This window comes from Phacochoerus africanus, chromosome 10 (assembly GCF_016906955.1).
Source record: "Phacochoerus africanus isolate WHEZ1 chromosome 10, ROS_Pafr_v1, whole genome shotgun sequence".
Taxonomy (NCBI): Eukaryota; Metazoa; Chordata; class Mammalia; order Artiodactyla; family Suidae; genus Phacochoerus; species Phacochoerus africanus.
Window position 1 is genome coordinate 76,284,973 of NC_062553.1, and position 21,240 is coordinate 76,306,212.

General features: G+C 46.2%; 1 protein-coding gene across 2 annotated transcripts in view; it reads left to right on the top strand.

Moving 5' to 3' along the window:
• Nucleotides 1–1,550: 1,550 nt before the first annotated feature.
• TMEM154 (transmembrane protein 154) overlaps nucleotides 1,551–21,240 on the top strand; it is a 40,349-nt gene continuing 20,659 nt past the window's right edge. Inside the window, exons 1-2 of one of the 2 annotated variants that reach the window (XM_047798655.1) lie at nucleotides 1,551–1,735; nucleotides 20,909–21,169. In XM_047798655.1, the coding sequence (XP_047654611.1) occupies nucleotides 1,648–1,735; nucleotides 20,909–21,169 (349 nt within the window). In that variant the 5' untranslated portion in view covers nucleotides 1,551–1,647. The remainder of the gene's footprint in view (nucleotides 1,736–20,908; nucleotides 21,170–21,240) is intronic. The other variant, XM_047798654.1, reaches the window with a different exon arrangement.

Below are 21,240 nucleotides of genomic sequence, written 5' to 3' on the forward strand. Positions count from 1 at the left end.
CGCTGCCCCCAGATGTTTCCAGCAGCTTTATTCCTAATTGCCAAAACTTGGAAGCAACTGCGATGTCCGTCGTAAGTGGATAAGTTAACCGTGGTCCATCCAGACAAAGGAATTATTATTCAGCACTAAAAGCAAATGAGCTATCAGGCCAGGAGAAGATGTAGAGGACACTTACGTGCATATTACCAAGTGAAAGAGGCCAAGCTCAAAGAGCTGGACACTTTATGAGACCAATTATCCAACTATCTACCATTCTGGAAAAGGCAAAACTATGGAGACAATAAAAAGATCAGCAGTGGTCAGGGGCTAAGGTGGTGGTGAGGGGTGGAAGAACAGGTGCATAAACAGGTGGATGGAGCATTTTCAGGGCAGGGAAACTACTCCGTTGGATGCTATGACGATGATACATGTCATTATTACCAAACCCATAAAATACATACCGCCAAGAGTGAACCCTAATGTAAACGATGAACTTGGGGTGGTTGTGATGTACCCATGTGTTTATCAATTATAACGAAAGTACTACTCTGCTGGGGAGTTGATAATGGGGAGGCTGCGTTTGTTTGGGGGAGGCAGGCGAAAAATCTCTATTTTCCTCTTAATTTTGCTGTGAACGTAAAACGGCTCTAAAAAATAAAGTCTTGGAGTTCCCGTTGTGGCACATCGGAAACGAATCTGACTAGGCACCATGAGGTTGTGGGTTCGATCCCTGGCCTTGCCCGGTGGGTTAAGGATCCCACGTTGCTGTGGCTCTGGTGTAGGCCAGCAGCTGCAGCTCTGATTCGATCCCTAGCCTGGGAACCTCCATATGCTGTGGGTGAGGCACTAAAAAGCAAAAAGTAAAATAAAATAAAAAATAAAGTCTTTATGAAGGAAAAAAAAGAAAGAAATCAAACATAACAAGAGGATTTCTCGCTGGACAAGCAGAACACACACTTCAGGCATGGGTTCAGCATTATTCTTTTTCTCCTGAGAGCTTGGACACTGGGGGCACTCAGGGCCTGGGGACCAGGATGTATCTGGCTGCAGAGAGCTGGGTTGGCCATTTCCTGATGGCACAGGTGTCCCTGCTGTTTAGACCTGCGCTGTCTGCGCTATCCAATGCATAGCCGCTAGCCAATGGAGTTACTTAAATTTAAATTAATAAAAAGAAAAGCTAAGCATTCCGTTCAAGCTGGCCCTGTTTCAGGTGCTCAGTAGCCTGTGTGGCTCATGGCTCCTGCCTTGGACAGCACAGAATCAGAACAGTTCCATCCTCTCAGAAAGTTCTGCTCTCCACTCCAGGAAGCCCCTGAGGCTGACTTGGGGTTGGGTAAAAATCACAAAGCACGCGTGTGGTCCAGGCCCCCCGGTCCCAGATCCTGCATGATATCTGAGCAAGTGGACTCTGCTTCCATGGGGACCGTTTCAACAGATAGAGCCCACACAGGGCTGGGACGGAAAAGGGCTTGCAAGGCGTGCTGACTGAATCAGTGCTTGAAGAACAACTTCTCTTTTGCAATTCTTGCTGGTCTGACAGGCTCCTGCAGAATTACATCACTTCCTAAAAAACAGGCAAACACCTCTCCTTTAAGTTAGCACCGACCCAAACAAGCAGGAAACAGGAAATGTTCACGTTTCTGCAGGGCTGAAAGTGCGACCAGCATCATGCTGCTGAGCGCGGACCCCCAGGCTCCCGGAGCCACCCTCGTCGTCGCCCTGGTCATCGCGTCCCTCCCCACCAGCCAGGAGCAGGGTAAGCACCTCTAGGCTTTCCCTGCCAGGCAAGGAAGATAATGAAGGCTTGCTTGGTGCCCCAGGCTACAGAACTCTGCCGGGGAGAGAAATGCTCAGAAAAATCCAATCTTTTCTGTGAAAAAAGTAGAGAAAAGTGGAGCTGTCTTTTGGGGGTATGGGGGGAGGAGGGGCTTGGCTAGGATTACAGCTGGCTAATCCACCTCCAGCTTCCCCAGATCTTTGTTTTCTAAGATGTGTGGGTCCCAGTTATTTACCAGCTTTACTGGGCACATTAAGAAAACGATCAGCTCTTTGGCAGTTCCGGTAAGAGACTGTTTCCATCAGCTGAAACAGGAATAAGGAGTTTACTTTTACTAACGTAGGCTGAGAAGTTAGCTGGTTCTAAAAACTCCTGGAAAAAAACTGGGGTATGGAAATTGACTCCTGGAAAGTAAATTAAAACATCGAAAGCTTAAAAAAAGGAAAAAATGTAAACAGGAAACTATCTGAGGAATTACCAGGCGTCTCCTCTAATTTATAAAGTCTTTCATCTGTTTTTCTTTGATCTTGTTACTTTGGGAGAGATTTTCTTTGCATTGATTGTCACTCATGAAGATTTGTTTTCAGAAGTAAGGTGATTGCAGTGAATCAAAGGCACCAGAAAAGACAAAATATTAAATCTCGTAATTTTGAGCTAAGAGAGGCAATTGATTTTATATGCTGATGGTTGCTACAGCAAGGGCAGTCGTCCTGCACTGCCTCTTACCGTTGGGTGGATTTGCCCTTTGGGTAAATAAACTAGTTGCCTGTGGTTCCTGTCAGTGGACACTGCCTGCTGCTAATGCAGTATTGGACCACGAAGAATGGTCTCAAGCTGTGGTTCTTTAAACAGGATGGGAGAAATCAGATAGTACCTCACAGAGAGGCTGCCCCCTGGAGACTGGCAGTGGCACCCTACCCATCTCCCTTTCTCTGGGTGCTTCTCCCTGTGGTCTCACTAGGCCCCGGAGATGGAAAGTGAGAGGCCAACCATTCCAACTGGAAGGATGTTTGGTTGCAATTGAGGTTCATGTTCCAAGTGAGTTTGGGGATAACATGTTTCTTAATGCACCAAGTTTTGGAGCTGGAAGGGAACTTAAAGATGATGCAGCTCAGGAGCTCCCACTGTGGTGTCACAGGATCCACGGTGTCTTAGGAGCGCTGGGATGCAGGTTCGCTCCCCAGCTCGACACAATGGGTTAAGGATCTGGCATTGCTGCAGCTGTGGCTTAGGTTGCAACTGTGGCTTGGATGTGATCCCCAGCCTCGCCTTTTTTGTGCTGTGAGGCCAAAAACGAGGGGAAAAAAATAATGCAATTCAACCTGTACTAAGGCTACTGCTATTCTGGGGGTGCAGTGGTGCTGGGGGTGCAGGTGAAGAAACAGATAGAGGAAAGTGGAGCCCACCACCAGTCAGCCCTCCTGACCTGGACTCCAGGGTCTCTCCAAATCCGACTAGGAACCATGAGGTTGTGGATTCGATCCCTGACCTTGCTCAGTGGGTTAAGGATCCCGCATTGCCATGAGCTGTGGTGTAGGTCCAAGAGGCAGCTCAGATCTGATGTTGCCGTGGCCGTGGTGTAGGCTGGCAGCTGCAGTTCTGATTCGACCCCTAGCCTGGGAACCTCCATATGCTGCAGGTACGGTCCTAAAAAGAAAAAAAAAAAGAGAAGAAAATGATAGAGTCACAGTGTCTGCAATTCAGGAGATGCACAAGGACTACAGAAGAGACTCAGTGACGTTCTCTCCCCTGATCAGTGACCCTTCCCCTTCCAGAGCTTCTGTTGCTCCTCATTTACGACCACCCCTCCCCTGGCCTCCCTCCAACCTCTTCTCCATGGCAACTCCTTCTGTCAAGCTCCTCTCCATCCGCAACCCCTCAGTCACTCCGAACAGGTGGAGCCTGTGCCCCAGGCCTCTGTGATACTTGCCACTAGTGATGACAAGTGTTCTTTTTTTCTCTTGAGTGAACTCCTATATAACATTCAAAGGCCCAGACTAGGTGTGACCTGCTCCTAGGCGTCTCTCTCTCTCCCTTCCCTGGTGCCCTGCCTGTTACACCCCCACAGAGCTAACCTGCTGTCAACACAGCAAACACCTTGGAAGCAGAACTGGGCCTCTGTCCCTGTCTCCTACCCAGGGAGTGAGCTGTGAGCATCTCCAGGGAAAAGAAAAATTCTCTTTCATCCATCTGTGATTTCCCCAAAACTTGTAAGGGGTCTGCATAGATGAGGAACTCTGTCACTGTTGTTTTTGCTTTTTAGGGCTGCACTTGCAGCATACAGAATTTCCCAGGCTATGGGTTGAATTGGAGCGACAGCTGCTGGCCTACGCCACAGCTCACGGCAATGCCGGATCCTTAACCCAGTGAGTGAGGCCAGGGATCGAACCTGCGTCCTCATAGATGCTAGTTGGGTTCGTTACTGATGAGCCATGACAGGAACTCCCAGTCATTGTTGATCAACACTAAAATCGTCCTAGAAAGCTGATCGCTAAAGCCGATGAGCTCCCAAATGCAGGCTGTGCCAGGATGTCAAGAGGAGCAGAAGTTGAAAGCATTTCGGGGGAATGCAGGGATTTCCAGGATCATCCCACACACCCCTGGGGCCCTGCCTTGATATTCAGTGTCTGAAAATGCACAACTGCCCACTTGCAAGCAGCTGTACCATCAGAGTTCCTTATTTTGAGATTAGTCGAGGGAAAGGCTTTTTTTTTATGGCCATGTTCCTGGCATATGGAAGTTCCCAGGCCAGGGACTGAATTCAAGCCACAGCTGCTGCAATGCTGAATCCTTTAACCCACTGCACCAGGCTGGGGATCAAACCTGTAACTCTGCAGTGACTGGAGCTGCTGCAGTCAGATTCTTAACCCACTATGCCTCAGTGAGAACTCCAGGAAAGACTATTTTAAATGAAGGACTGAATATATACTATAAAATTAAGTAAGGTCTATCCTTTTGAACCAATAGCACTTGAGACTTTAGAGGGTAAGTTAATTTACAGGTGTTACACTTGTATTTATTTCTTTGAATTCTTCAAGAAATATCTAGGAGATGTTTGGTAGAAGAATCCAAACTACCCAACAGCCTGACTCTCTCCCTTGCAAGCATATTCTAGGATGTGTCTCAAATCAAGCCTTTATTAACCACAAACAGGCAACTTTCTCCAATATCTGAGGTTCCCTGCAGACAGCATCATTACCGCTGAGTCAGTATCTTTTTGCTTTATGTAGATAGAGAGTCTGATGCAGGAGTGCTATCTGAAGTGAAATAATCCACTCAGAAATCACCAGGAGAGAAATGAGAAAATAGCTTTTGTGGGATTTTAACCACAAAAGAATAGCTAAGAATACCCAGCGTTCCTGTTGCACAGCGGAAGCGAATCCGACTAGTATGCATGAGGACTCAGTTCGGTCTCTGGCCTCGCTCAGTGGGTTAAGGATCCAACATTGCCGTGAACTGTGGTGTAGGTCGCAGACACGGCTCGGATCCCGCGTTGCTGTGGCTGTGGTGTAGGCTGGCAGCTGTAGCTCCGATTGGACCCCTAGCCTGGGAACCTCCATGTGCCGTGGGTGTGGCCCTAAAAGGCAAAACAAAACAAAACAAAAAAGAAGAGTAAGGACCATATACTTGTTGGATGAACCTTAAAAAGGAGAGAAAGAATGGAAGGAAATACTAGTTGCATAAATGAAGCTGTACTTTCTGATACTGTTCTTATTTCAATGTGTGACTGCCACCTGCTCTTTCCTGGGACTGTCCCAAGTTCAACTAGTAATGACAATGATGGTGAACATACACAGTGCTCAGCATGTGCCTGTCCTTTTTTTTTTTTTGGCCATGTTCTTGCCATGTGGAGGTTCTCAGCACAGGGACAGAACCCGTGCCATGGCAGTAACCAGAGCCACAGCAACGAAAACACCAGATCTTTAACCCACTAGGACACCAGGGACCTCCTCGCGTATATGCTGGTTCTGAACACTTTACGTTTATTGATTCATTTAATTCTCATAACAGACCTCATGTAGTGGGTACTATTATTGCTATTTTACAGATGAGAAAACTGAGGCACAGAGGAGTTAAGTGACTGCCTAAGGCCACACAGCTAAGTAGTGGATCTCAGTAAGTTTCAGCCTCAGGAGTCCATGCTCTAACAATACACAGTATTTCCCTCTGGGTTTTCAGGGGTTGTCATTCTGCCAGGCTGCGGGTCTAGTTTCAGGTTTGGAAAAGAGTGTCTGTCGTGCCTTCTCAGCTATGGCAGTGCGTCTCATAAACCTGGTTTACCACATAAAGGAACTGTATTTGTTCAGCTGGGTCGGCGACTAGCTGACAGGCAAAGGGATGGCTGATTTGAGTGAAACTTTGGCCTCCGGAGGGGAAGGGAAGGGCTCAAAGGTACAGAGTGAGCAACCTGAGACTCTGGGGATTAGCAGAGAAAAAACCAGAAGCAGGAAATACAGAAGGTTGAAATCATCTGCTAATAGGCTTGGGTGTGGGAACCAGGGAGGGAAACACAGCCTCCTGTCCGGCAGAGTCACTGTGGGAGAGCCTGGCTGGGAACTGCCCCAAGCAGCCCTCAGGGGCAAAACAAACAAACAAACAAACAAACAAACAAACAGATAGGGATTCATTAAAGCTTAAAGTTCCTCTGAGTCTAAAAGGCTGACCCAGGAAACCAGAAGAGGGGAGGACCTGGGCTGGGCTGGGCTCAATTCTGCAAAGAAACAATGCAAGCTGCAATTTGCCTACCTGTGCAGAGTTTGCATCACCCTCAGAGATTGACAAAGATGTGGAGAAACAGGAACACTGCACCACCCGTGGGAGGGTAGATTCGTGTAATCACCTAGTCCCTCCTGTGCTGAACTCATCCTCTGGTCTTTTAATTCCAGTTATTATATGTTTTATTTCTAGAAAATCTTTCTATGTTATGTGTATAATATATATGTATATGTATATATATATATACGTGTGTGTGTGTGCGTAATATTTTTTTTTTAGCACGAGGCCTCTCCTATTTATTTTTAGCCTGAAACCTTGGCATGCAGAACCTACTGGGCCAGGGGTCGAACCCAAGCCACAGCAGTAATGCAAGCCACAGTGCTGGATCCTTAACTCAGTAGGCCACCAGGGAACTCCTAGATATAGAACATCTTGGTTTTATTTTTTCCTTATGTTATTTCTGTTATGTATTCCTTCTTTTATGTCTTTAAACAGATTATTACCTATTTGAGAATATTTTTTTTTGCTTTTTTTTTTTTTTTTTTTTAAGGACCATACCAATGACATATGGAGGTTCCCAGGATAGAGGTCTAATTGGAGACACAGCCACTGGCCTACGCCAGAGCCTCAGCAACTCCAGATCCAAGCCTGGTCTGCAACCTACACCACAGCTCACGGCAACGCCGGATCCTTAACCCCCTGAGCAAGGGCAGGGATGGAACCCGCAACCTCATCGTTCCTAGTCGGATTCGTTAACCACTGAGCCACGACGGGAACTCCTATATATAATATTTTTAAAGGGCTATGTTTTTAAATGGCTATATACAGCTTACATAATAGCCTGCATTTTGACTCTTGGCCCACAAGATAAAAAATACTCACTCTCTGGACCGTAAGAAGTCTGCCAACCCCTGCTCTAGTCATTGTGGGAAAAGAGAAGATAATTCCTAGTGGGCCCCCTGTTGTTGGTTACATTAGTCTCTCTTCCCTTCGGTAGGTGTGCGGGTAAACGTCCATAGTGAAACGTGAGTTCTTCTCCAGCTCTCCGAGTTCCTGCTGGCTCTCCCTACTCTGTCCTGCCCGTAGCTTCCAGTCTCTTTGGAAGACGGTCCACAGCACATCTTCACGTTCTCACTCCCTTCACTTCTCAACCCCCAGCCGACTGGCTACCCCGTCTAATTGCTCTCACATTGCTCTTTCTGGGTCACCGGTGCCTCCTGATCGCTGAACCCAAAGGACCCATTTCTGTCTCTAGCTTCCATTTTTCTCCGTAATACTTGACATAATTCATCAATTATTGAAATGCTCATCTTCCTTGCGTCTTAGGATGCCCTTTTCTCGGTTTCCTGTGACTCTGCTCGTTCGTTTCCATTGTTTGGCTTGGAATCTTCCTCTTCCACCTGCTCTTTCCGAGTTTATCTTCTCTTTTCTCCCTCCTTACATTGCCTCAGGGTTTTGACACCTACTTTCACGGCTTCCATCTCACCCCTCGGCTAATGATTCCCCACATTGCCTCCAGTTGGGTTCATCTGCCCAACTCCGGACCTGCCTTTTCATCATCTCTTCTCCTTAGAGATGTCGTAGGGGGCCTTGGATGCAAACACAGACCTCTTCCCCTGCTCCTGCTGGCTTTGGCCCTTGTTCGCGCTCACCTAGGTGACTGCATTACTTCCTAACTAGCCTCCTTGCTTTGAATCTCCTCTCCACCCAATTTCACACATCCTCTAGAATGATGGTTATCTAACAAAAATGTGATTCTTTTTCTCCTGTAGTTACCCCCTGAGTGGTTTTTCATTGCCTCAGAACAGCTTCCAAACCTCTTGGCATCGTCACCAGTCCCTTATAAGCTTCGCCTGAGCTCCTTTCCTGCTAGACCAGTCCCACCACGTGTCCCACGATGCAAATACTTGAACCTTCCAGGCTCTGTTGGGCCACGGAGTCTTTCTCCAGCTGTGCTTCAGCGGCAGTGCCCTCCCTGCCATCTTTGATGAGATCCTGGGATTCAAGTCAATGGTCTCCTCTCCTGACAATTCCCTGAACCCTCCACCCCGGATACAATGAAAAACGTCCTTTCCCTGTTCTCCTGACACTCCATACACAAGCACCTTATGGCTTCCATTCAACTGTAATGTGATTATTGATTGGTATGTCATTGTCCCAACTTAGCAGTCACTTCCCAGGGAGGCTGGGCCTGGTCTCATTCACTTTCATGTCCCAGAGCCTAGAATAGGGCCTGGTACATAATAAACACACAACTCACTGACTGAATGAATGAATGACAAGGAATTCATCCTAAAGCCCAACTGACTTGTATTGTGACAAAATTAGAATTTTCTGAGTATGGTGCTGAATCCATGCTGATGTCTGGGTAAATAAGATTTTTCATTGATTCAGTTTTATTTTGTGCTAAAATGCAAACCCTCCCAACTCCTTTTGTGCATGAATAGCTCACTTCTGGCTCCTCAAAGCAAACAGGCAACAGCTCTTGCTTCCCTTCCTGTAGAGAATACTCCATGGCTGCGCCTATGAGGAGTTCCGAGCAAGCCTTCTATCCATCTTCCTCTCTGAATATGGAGGGAAGTTCAGCCCCCCAAAATATGCATTGAACAGCATGACAATTTGCAGAAATGTCAGACAGTTACAAACATTTTGGGGGGTTCCGTCGTGTCTCAGTGGTAACGAACATGACTAGTATCCATGAGGACTCGGATTTGATCCCTGGCCTCGCTCAGTGGGTTAAGGATCTGGCGTTGCTATGAGCTGTGGTGTAGGTCACAGACACGGCTTAGATCTGGCATTGCTGTGGCTGTGGTGTAGGCTGGCAGCTGCAGCTCCGATTGGACCCCTAACCTGGGAACCTCCATATGCTCTGGGTGCGGCCTTAAAAAGCAAAAATAATAATGATAATAATAATAAATAAAAAATTGGGGGAAGTACTTTTGGAAAGAAAAAGGAATAGAAGTTTCATAGACTCGAGATTTCAAGCCAGTAAGAGCTGATTTTAAAATTGAAATAAAATTTATGCAACATAAAATGAATGGAAAAATCAGCCTCGGGAGCTGAGGGCAGTGCAAACGGACTTCCTGAGAAATCCCAGGAGGTGGTTGGAAAGGAGAGCTCTCTTCACTGAGGCTCTGGTCTCTTTGCCTGAAAACAAAACCAATCAGTCTGTTTGTTTTTGAATTTTTCTAGGTTTCTTTGTTTTCTATGACTTAAAACCATCTTTATTATTTCCTACTTCCCCACCACATTGTGGTTTTCAGAAATGGGAGCCGAGTGGGGAGTACGGTCTGCTGATGTTATTTTTTTGTCCCCTCAAACAGCCTACTAACTTAAAAATCTGCTACTTCTTTTTTAAACTTATGTTGATTTATTTGTTTATGATTAAGGAGACCAGATTTAGCAAACAATATAAAGCACTCAGTTAAATGTCAATTTTGGGTAAACAAAAAAAAATTTTTTGGCCCCGCCCATGGCATGTGGATGTTCCCGGTTCAGGGATCAAACCCACCCTGCAGCAACCCAGAGATCAAACCCGCTCCACTGCTGCCGTGACAATGACGGGTCCTGAACCTGCTGCACCACCAGAGACCTCCAAAAATATTTTTAGTAAGTATAGGACATACAAAGAAAAACCAAAAACCTTGGTGATTAAGTAGACTAAAACAGGAATCCAAGAGGGGAATCAACTTTAGACAATCTAATAATGTAATTTGTCACTTTAAAAAGTAAATGAGAGGAGTTCCCTGGTGGCCTGGGGGGTTAAGGACCCAGTGTTGTTATTGCTGTGGCTCCGGCCACTGCTGTGATGCAGGTTCGATATCTGGCCTAGGGACTTCTGCATGCCATGGGTTTGCCCCAAAAAAAAAAAAAAAAAAAAATTAAAAGTAAATGAGAGGGAGTTTATCCAGTGGTAATAAATCTGATTAGGATCCATGAGGATGAAGGTTCGATCCCTGGCCTCACTCAGTGGGTTAAGGATCTGGCATTGCCGTGAGCTGTGGTGTAGCTCGCAGACGCAGCTCGGATCCCAAGTTGCTGTGGCTGTGGTGTAGGCTGGTAGCTACAGCTCTGATTCGACCCCAAGCCTGGGAACTTCCATATGCTGCAGATGCGGCCCTAAAAAGACCAAAAAAAAAAGTAAAAGAGAAAAAAAAATCATAGGATTATATTAACAGAAAAGAGATTGACAAAAGAGTGAGACTAGCCTATCAGTAGCACAAGGAGCGATGCTGAAATTCTGAGGACTGGAGGCCTGTCGGACTGCCCAAGATGGACGGGCAGGATTGACTCTCCTGGGAGGTAAAGTAGGATCAGAAGCCAGGCCAGCCTTAGCAACCTGCATAGAGGCTTTGCCAACCCTAGAAAATCCCCCCAGATGCCACTTGAAAGAGCTTGGGGTCTTGCTTCCTTTCTGAGCTTCCTGTAAGAAAACACACTGTCACCCTCTGCTGCCTCGCGGGCTGGCACGGGGAACTCCAGGTTATGCCCATAGTTCCTGGGGAAGGCACGCTGGCCACTGAGCTTGTCACTGCATCTCCCTTCCCTGCCTCCCTGATCTCTGTGTACCTCCTCCACTTAGGTTCTGTTCTGCAGTGGCTTCTGGCGGCGCTGGGCTTGTGCTGACCTGAGCCAGGGGCCAGGCCAGCAAGGAGGCCTGGGTGACCCACACCCCAGCCCACCTCACTTATCCACCCAGAGCGAGGCTGACACGGTGGGCAGAGGGGCAGGGCATGGCGAGGAACGTGTGTTTTCACCTTACTCTTTTCCATTGTCATTTTGAAATTGGCTATTCAAAAGAGAGGCAGAAACATAATAAAAAACAGTTATTATGATTACTCACCTGAATACTTTCTGAATCACCTAATAATATTTTCTTCATTTTAAAGTACTTCTCTATTATCCCATTGATGGTAGAAAGAAAGCTTGCATGTTAAAAGTGTAAATATGGACTTCTCACTGTGCCTTAGCGGGTTAAGAACCTGACATAATGTCCCTGAGATGGGGGTTTGATCCCTGGCCTTGCTCAATGGGTTAAGGATCCTTATTATTTTTTGGGGGGGGGTCTTTTTAGGGCTGCACTCGTGTCATATGGAGGTTCCCAGGCTAGGGGTCAATTCAGAGCCACAGTAACTCAAGATCTGAGCTGTCTTCAACCTGCACCACAGCTCATGGCAACACTGGATCTTTCACCCACTGAGCAAGGCCAGGGATCAAACCCGCATCCTCATGGACGCTAGTTGGGTTTGTTAACCACTGAGTCACGACGGAATTCAATGTGGGTTGAAAATGTGGCTCAGATCCAGTGTTGCTGTGGCTGTGGCATAGGCTAGCAGCTGCAGCTTCAATTCAACTCCTACCCCAGGAACTTTCATATGCTACAAGTGCAGCTGTAAAAAGAGAAAAACAAAGCATATATATATGTATTCTGTGCCATAAAAATATATACATTTCTTTAAACTGCCTGATACTGGAGTTCCCGTTGTGGCTCAGGGGTTAAGGAATCCGATTAGGAACCATGGGTTTGCAGGTTTGATCCCTGGCCTTGCACAGTGGGTTAAGGTTCCGGTGTTACCGTCAGCTGTGGTGTAGGTTGCAGACGAAGCTCAGATCCCGTGTTGCTGTGGTTCTGGCGTAGGCTGGTGGCTACAGCTCTGATTCGACTCCTAGCCTGGGAACCTCTATATGCTGTGGGAGCGGCCCAAGAAATGGAAAAAAGACAAAAAAAAAAAAAAAATAAAATAAAAATAAAAATAAACTGCCCAATACTGACAGGCCAGAATAGGATTCTAGAGAATAAGAAGGTACTCAGATGGTCAAAAATGCAGCTTCTCTGGGTTAACTTCAAGCCAGAGACAGCCTTAGTGTCTGGGCATGTCTGATTCAATACGATTTAGCTTTCTCTAAAAAACAATAAACAAACAAAAACAAATAAAAGTTTAAAATGAAAAAGGCATCCAGGTCTTGAGGGCCCCCATCCTGGGGATTGTTTTAACCTGAGAGTCTGTTGCAGCTGCAGGCGCATTTCTCAAGGGAATGTGGTAAAATGCAACCCAGCTCCCTAGGTGGTTTCCCAGAGCAGACCTTACTTAGTTCCCATTTGTTTAATTTTGCTTTTATTATGACGATTATGTTTTTTTTGCCATAGGAGACAGATCTAAAAATATATTGCTATGGTTTATGTCAAACAATATTCCACCTCTTTCTTGAGTTTTATGGTTTCACGTTTATGGAATTTTAGGTTTCAGGAGTTTTACCCTTTCAGTTCTTACATTTACATCTTTAAACCATTTTGAATTTATTTTTGTATATGATGGGAGAGAGTGCTTTTTTTTTTTTTTTTTTAGGGTCACACCTAAAAAAGCTCCACATCTGGAGCTTCTCAGGCTAGGGGTAGAATCAGAGCTACAGCTGCCGGCCTACACCATAGCCACAGCAACACGGGATCCCAGCTGAGTCTGCAACTTATCTGTAGCTCACAGTAATGCCACATTCCCAGACCACTGAGCCAGGCCAGGGATCGAACCTGTGTCTTCATGGTGCCTAGTTGGGTTCATTATCCCTGACCCACAAGGGAACTCTGGGTGAGAGTTTTCTATTTTCATTCTTTTGCATGTAGCTGTTCAGTTTTCCCAGCACTACTTATTGAAGAACTATCTTTTCTCCATTGTAAATTCTGTCTCCTTTGCTGTAGGTTAGTTGCATGGGTTTATTTCTAAGCTCTCTGATCTGTTTCCTTGCTCTATATGTCTGTTTTTGTGCCAGTACCATACTGTTTAGATGACTGTAGCTCAGTAGTATAGTCTGAAGTCTGTGAGGGTGATACCTCCAGCTTTGTTTTTTTGTTTGTTTGTTTGTTTTTTTTGTATTTTGAGGGCCACACCCATGACATATGGAGGTTGCCAGGCTAGGGGTTGAATCAGAGCTGTAGCCACTGGCCTACACCACAGCCACAGCAATGCCAGATCTGAGCCGAGTCTGAGACCTACACCACAGCTCATGGCAATGCTGGATCCTTAACCCACTGAGCAAGGCCATAGATTGAACCTATGTCATCATGGATACTAGTCAGATTCATTTCTCCTGAGCCACAATGGGAACTCCCAGCTTTGTTCTTTTTTCTCAAGATTGCTTTGGCAATTCGGGGTCTTTTGTGGATTATAGGATCATTTGTTCTAATTCTGTGAGTAGTGTCATGGGTATTTTGATTGTGATTGCATTAATCCTGGTAGTATGTCCATTTTAACAATATTAATTCTTCCAACCCAAGAACACATTATATATTTCTATTTCTTTGTATCAATTTCCTTTATCAGTGTTTTATAAATTTCAGAGTATAGATCTTTCACCTCCTTGTTAAGTTTATTGCTAGATATTTTACTCTTTTTGATGCAATTTGAAACAAGATTTTTTTTTTTTAACTGACTCTCTTTCTTTCTTTTTATGGTCACATCTGTGGCATATGGAAGTTCCTGGGCTAGGAGTTAAATTGGAGCTGCAGCTGCAGGCCACAGCCACAGCCACAACAATGCCAGATCCAAGCCACATTTGTGACCTAAGGTGCAGCTTGTGGCAATGCCAGATCCTTAACCCACTGAGTGAGGTCAGAGATTGAACCCGCACCCTTATAGACACTATATTGGGTTCCTAACTGGCAAGCCACAACAGGAACTCCCTACTTTCTCTAATAGTCCATTATTAGTGTATAGAAACGCAACAGATTTCAACATGTTAATCTTGAATCCTGCAACTTTGCTGAACTCATTTGTTAGTTGTAACAGCTTTAAAAAGACAATACATTTTGCTGTATAAAATATCACGTCACCTGCAAATAGTGACAGTTTTACTCTTGCTTTCTGATTTCAATGCCAGCATATACTTATTGATTTTTGCAGGGCTCTCCAGTCATCTTTAAAGCTGGGAAGGACAGTCTTCATGAATGGCAGCAAATTAAATCAATTGAATTCTGTTTTAATTCTGTGATTTTCAACCCAGCATTCATACAGGACTCATTTAGAGAACTTTAAAAACATACCATTGCCTAGCCCACAGACTAGGCTGTCCTCAAGTAACTGTGGAGCCTAAAAACTGCCAGGTGATGTTGGTTGCAGTAAATGCTGTGGACAAGAGGAGTGACTGATAATTAAACACAACTAATGAGACTGGGCCACTCAGACCACGGTTCTCAATGTATGGCCCCAGACCAGAAGCATCAGCGTTTTACTTATTGATTTATTGGTTGATTATTTTTTTATTTTTTATTTTTTTTAGGGTCACACTTTCGGCATATGGAGGTTCCCAGGCTAGGGGTTCAATCAGAGCTGCAGCTGCCGGCCTACACCACAGCCACAGCAATGCAGGATCCGAGCCGCGTCTTCCACCTACACCACAGCTCACAGCAACGCTGGATCTTTAACCCACTGAGCAAGGCCAGGGATACTAGTTAGATTCATTTTCATTGAGCCATGAAGGGAACTCTAACATCAGCATTTTAAAAGATCAGGAGTTGCCACAGCTTCAGTGTCGGTCTCACCTGAGGCTTGGATCTGATCCGTGGCCCAGGAATGCCACAGGGTAGCAAAAACAAAACAAAACAAAAACAAACAAAAAACCCAGACCTGCTAAATCAGAAGCTCTGGTGGCAGTGCCCAGCCATATGTGACAAGCCCTGTTGGTGTTTATGGAGCATAAACACCAACCTACTGCTGGTTCTGACCTCCAGGCCACTGGGCCAGCAGTGACATTGCTGGAGATGTGGATTGTAAGCTCCAGGATGATCTCTCTTATTTGGACTTATTTGAATAATTGTGAAAGAGTGTCACAGGTCTCTCTCAATATACCCTCATCAGAGGCTCTCAGGGGGTCAAGGCTTCAGTGATGATTTTTAAACGATTGTGTTCTTGTGATGGAGTGGGCGGCTGCTTGGAGCTGTTCCAGATCCCTGACCTGATTCTCCTCCAGTTGGCCAAGAAGGAGCATGGAGAACCAGGGGTGATCAGGGAGGGCCAGCTGTGAGCAGGGGCTGGAGCCCTGGATATCAACCTTGACTGCACCCTGAAGTCTGTAAAAGATACTGAGGCCTGAGTTCACCCCAGGTATTGGATGCAATGGTTTGGGGTGGGGGGTGGCCTGGGCAGCGAGAGGGCTAAAATGTCCCCAGGTGACTCTAATGTGTGGCCAAGGCTGAGAAGCACTGGTTTGGTTTGGCTGGATCTCATCCTGCTAACATGCATCTGGCTCTTTGCTGTAGACAGAGGTACAGGGTAAGTCGAAGGCGGACAGGCTTCTTGGGCTTTTTTTTTTTTTAATTCTATGATTTTTATTTTTTCCATTATGGTTGATTTACTGTTCTGTCAGTTTCTACTGTACAACCAAGTGACCCAGTCATACAGATATATACATTCTTTTTCTCACATTATCCTCCATCATGTTCCGTCACAAGTGACTGGATATAGTTCCCTGTGCTCTACAGCAGGATCTCATTGCTTATCCACTCCAAATGCAAAATTTGCACCTAGGGCTTGGTTTCTTGAGCATCCTGCAATCCACATTCAATCCAGTTATTCCACCAACCAGGATCCCATTTGAATACCTGATGCCTGCCATGTTTTCTTTCATTTCAACTCCTGAATTATAAGATGGTTTCAACAATCTGTGCATGGAGTGGATGCAACAGGGAAAGAATATGGCACCTGATTGAGGTCCACCATGCTTGACCATATCCTGAGTTTAACAACATTCTCTCATCGTGTTTTATTTTACGTTGTCATCTCAGGGTGGCCATCTTTCAACTGATAGAGAATGCTTTTTTTTTTTTTTTTTACTTTAAAAACTAGAGTTTGGTGGCACATTTGTTCCACTTTCAAAAAAGAGAAGTTGGCTAGTTTTCTTCACCCAGAAGCAGGGTCACTTTCACTTGGGCACAAGGCTTGGAGAGGTGACAAAAGGGTGGGGTGTCAGCTGGCTGCTCAACTGTAGGTTCACCTGAAGCATTTCCCCCCTTTTCCTACTTATGAAGATCTCTCCAGGGTCTTCGCCAGATGTGTGAAGTCCACGTCCCAGCTGTGTTGGATATGGAGCTGGTCGATAAGCGTTAGGAAGAGACGATACACTGTGCAGTTCATTATCTGGTAATTTTAGGGCTTTAGGATTAAAAGTACTGAAGCTTAATGTCATCATTCACATGACCACTCCCGTTATCTCCTAGGGATGCTCCATTATCTGAGCAAAGAGAGCTGTTGAGAGGGAGAACCCTGGGGGGAGTTTGCGCTGGGGTCACTTGGGGGAACAGCCACTGGGCCATTGGAAGGGAGGAGAGGTCCTGCCAGACCCACCCTGGAGCCTCTACACCCATCGCAGGCCGGGTTCAAAGACACGTCCCCACCCCTTACACAGCCCTTCTGCTTTCAGGGGATGGTCCTCGTCCTTTCTTCTGCTTCTCCTCCTCTGCGCTTTGCTGGCTGCTGCCTCTCTTGCTTCTTCCTTGCACTTGCTGCTCTTCATCTTTATTTCTGCAGCTTCTTCAGCTTTACCCTCGCCCCTGCCCCCAGGCCACACCCTACTTCCTCTGAAATATGTCCACATTTAGATAAGAGGACACAACAACAAAATGAAGAAGTTACACCGGGCAGATGAGTCTCCTGGGGAACAGAAAACAGATCAGTCTAGAGATGGGGAAACAGTGGGCAGAGGAGAGAGAGATGGCCACCTGGCCTGAGGGTGGCCCCTGGTGGAACACACCGCATTCTCACAGCTGGGATGGACTTTGCTCTTCAGATGGACACTATGGGGTAGGCAGGGCCGATGGCCCCCTTTGGGGGGCTTTAGGAAAGAGAGAGTTGGAGGGAAGAGGGGCTCTTTCCAGGCCCCATGGCTCAAAAGGACAGCATCTCGTCTCCAGGCCTGCTCTTGGCAACCTGAGCCCAGTCTCCCTCCCATGATGCCAGGAGCTATCCACTTGGTCCGAGCTCAGCCCTGCACACTCTGCAGGCCACAGGCTCCAGAACCACATCCTGAAGGCGTATGGGTGCATCCAAGGCAGTGGTGGACCCCTGAGTTTACATAACATTGTGCTCTTACCCAAGAAGCATGCAGTGGCACCTACAGGAAATCGCCATTGACTCTTATGGGTCATTGACTATTATGGGCTGGGCCTGGGGTGGCGGCAGGCAGGAGCTGCTGTCAGCCCACAAGCCACAGGAGGACCCGCTGTCACGCTCCAAGGACATTCCCCTGAGACGCCCTCCTCCTCCACTCCTGCCCCTGCTCCTGTGGCCTCTGGCTCCTCTCTGGCTTCCACCTTGGTTTCCTGGCTCAAACTTTTGGGCTGATCCCCAAGGTTTTCAGCCTCCCGCCACACCATTCTCATCACAAATTCCCTGCGTACCCAGTCCTTCCCTGACTTAGTTTCTGCCAGTTCTCACTGAGCAGGGACTGGGCTGAAGTTGTCTCAGATGGAGTGTGAGGCCAGAGCCCCCAAGACTAGTTTGGTGCTGCAGCCAACAGCTGCAGAATGAGCCTGCACACGAGCAAACCCACAGGTGTGTGCAGGCGATTGTGGCAGCATCACGGGAAATACAATGAAATCACCCAAATCCCCATCAAGAGGAATGGGTTGTGATACAGACAAATAATGGGAGAAAAGACACTGATCTGTAAGGACATGGAATAATCTTCAAGTTTCAATTTTAAGAGAAAAAGGCAAGAGGCAGGACAGTATGTAAACTTTGCTATCATTTGTGTTAAAAAATGAAACAAGAAATGATACTTACATTTGCATATGCATAGAGTTCTCTGGAAGGCCCCTGAAAAAGTGGTTCCCTCTGGGGAGGGGAAACTAACTGGCTTGGGGGAAGGGTATACTCTGAGCTTAGCACCTTGTGTATAGCATCTGTTCAAAAAGTCTGATGAGCGGTTCCCGCTGTGGCACAGCAGGTTAGGGATCTGGCGTTGTATCTGTGGCAGCTCAGGTTCAATCCCCAGCCTGGCCCGGTGGGTTGGGGATCAGCGTTGCTGCGACTGTGGCGTAGGGCACAGTTGCAGCTCAGATTCAATTCCTGTCCCTAGAACTTCTATATGCTTCCTGTGGCCCCCTCCAAAAAAAGTCTGATTAAAAACAAGATAAACGCTTTAGAATCAATAGAGATGTGGAAACAGATGGAAACTTGGGGATCACTCTTTAGCTGTACATATTAGAACCTGAACACTGATGTATCTTTATCCTGCTTTCGGTATATACATGTGAGGAACACCACGTACTTTTTTTTTTTTCCTAGGGCTGCACCCACGGTATGTGGAGGTTCAAGGCTAGGGGTCTAACACCACAGCCACGGCAACATGGGATCTGAGCCACGTCTTCGATCTACACCACAGCTCATGGCAACGCCAGATCTTTAACCCACTGAGCAAGGCCAGGGATCAAACCCGCAACCTCATGGTTCCTAGTCGGATTTGTTTCTGTTGTGCAATGATGGGAACTCCCTTTCATTTTTTTTTACACCAGGTACTTAGACTCTGCAGTTTATAATTGATTCTGATGGTCTAGGGTGGCATTGAGCAACGTGATTATCAAGTGGATTCCCCGGTCCTTGGGAAAACTGAGGAGTTTGTATAATTATAAAATTAGACTGTGACCAAACAAGTATCTTTAGAAATATTGTCACGCAGTCCTGTGGAGACCTAAGGGCTGAACTGGCCCTGTCCTGGCTGGTCAGTCACTCCCTGGGTGATGGCTTAATGTGCAGTGCAGATCGTGGCTTCAAGCAGGTGATCACCGTTTGTAGAGCCCCTTTTGCCTTGGACAGAATTTTCACATAAATTATCTCACTGGATAAGCTTTCTGTAGTCTTAGCTTATATACTGATTTTCCTCAATGGGCGCCATCTCAACAGTAGGCAACATTGAACTGTGATCACTACAGGACCTAATGAGGAAAGATTTTTCTTTCTTTCTTATTTTCTTTTTCTTTTTGCGTTTTACGGCTGCACCCACGGCACGTGGAAGTTCCCAGGCTCAGGGTTGAAGTGGATCTACAGCTACCGGCTTATACCACAGCCACAGCAATGTGGGATCCCAGCTGCGTCTGCAACCTACACCACAATGCCGGATCCTTTATCCACTGAGCGAGGCCAGGGATTGAACCCGCATCCTCATGGATACTAGTGGGTTTGTTTCCGATGAGCCACAATGGGAACTCCTAGGAAAGATTCTGCAAATACTCATCTAGCCACCAGTCCTTTCCTGTCCTATGAAGAGCCCACGGGGTGGTTTTCCAACACAATCTGAAGTCCCAACAGAATAAACCTGCTTACAGCTTATTAATGGGGAAAGTGATAAAGATTCATGTTATTCAATAAGTTTAAATACTGGGATAGTTTCCTTAGTTTCTAAGGGAACTTCCCCCTTGAGAATTTTATTTTATGAAAAAAACACACCTTGTATTTTTGAATCCAGGAGAGTTTCTGTGTGGTCATTTCAGAGGCAGACTCAGTTCTTTGCAGAACTGAGACCTGACACTGATGTCTGATCAGTCACCCAATTTTAAAGAATTCTTTTCCATTGGTGGGTAACCTTTTATTGGAAGTTATGGCCAGGTGAGAGTTCCCTGGTAGGGCAGTGGATTCAGGATCCAGTGTTGTTACTGCAGCAACCTGGGTCACTGCTGTGGTGTGGGTTCGATCCCTAGCCCAGGGAACTTCTGCATGCCTTGGGCACAGCCAAAAATAAATAAATAAAAATAAAATTTAAATATTTTTTTAAAATTAGGGTACAGTGCATTCGTTTTACCTAAAAAATGTTGTATGGTAAATACTTAATTCTCAGGAAATAGAAATTTAGGTTTATACAGAAATGTTATTAAAATATCCTTTAGGAGTTCCCAATGTGGCACAGTGGAAACGAATCCAACTAGTATCCATGAGGATGCAGGTTTGATCCCTGGCTATGCTCAGTGGGTCGGGGATCCAGCTTTGCTGTGAGCTGTGGTGTAGACATGGCTCAGATCCGGCGTTGCTGTGGCTGTGGCTGGCAGCCGCAGCTCAAATTTGACCCCTAGCCTGGGAACCTCCATATGTCGTGGGTGCGGCTCTAAAAAGCAAAAAATATATATATCCTTTAGAATACCCTGGAATATCACTCTTGACACAACAAAGCCTCTCAGTGCCCTTTTCTGAATGGCATCTGAAGCATCTGGTCTGGGCCAAACTGCCTGCACTCGTGGGACACTTATCTCTGGGCTCTGATTGCATGTTCAATACACTCCCAGCTTGAGCTCCTTTTAGGTTGGGTCAATACTCTGTGCCACACTGACTGGAAGAGACCAGATCCAGTGGCTCAAGTTTAGCGCTGGATGCACGTCGGACATACTTCCAATTGCTAAAAACCTAACAGACTAGCTTTGTCTCCACGACCATCTCACTATTGTGTGTGTTCCCACAGATGATATGGAGCCACCAGAACACTCAGCAGAAATACCCCCAGAAATGGAAAGCCTGGATGAAGGGACTGTGACGCCAAGCGCATTTGCTGCAGTGACCACAGAAACATTACCTGCCAATATATCATTTCCCCTTATTGAGGAGGATGGAGCCCAGGCAGAGTTTATGCTAATGGTATTGGTCCCATCGATTTTACTGGCCCTCCTTCTTTTGTCCGTGGTATTCCTTGTCATACACCGCAAAAGGAAAAGGAATAAACGAGGTAAATCTTTTGCCTAGACCAATTTCCAGATAGCGGTTTCATGTTTTAATGCACAATTGATAAATCACATT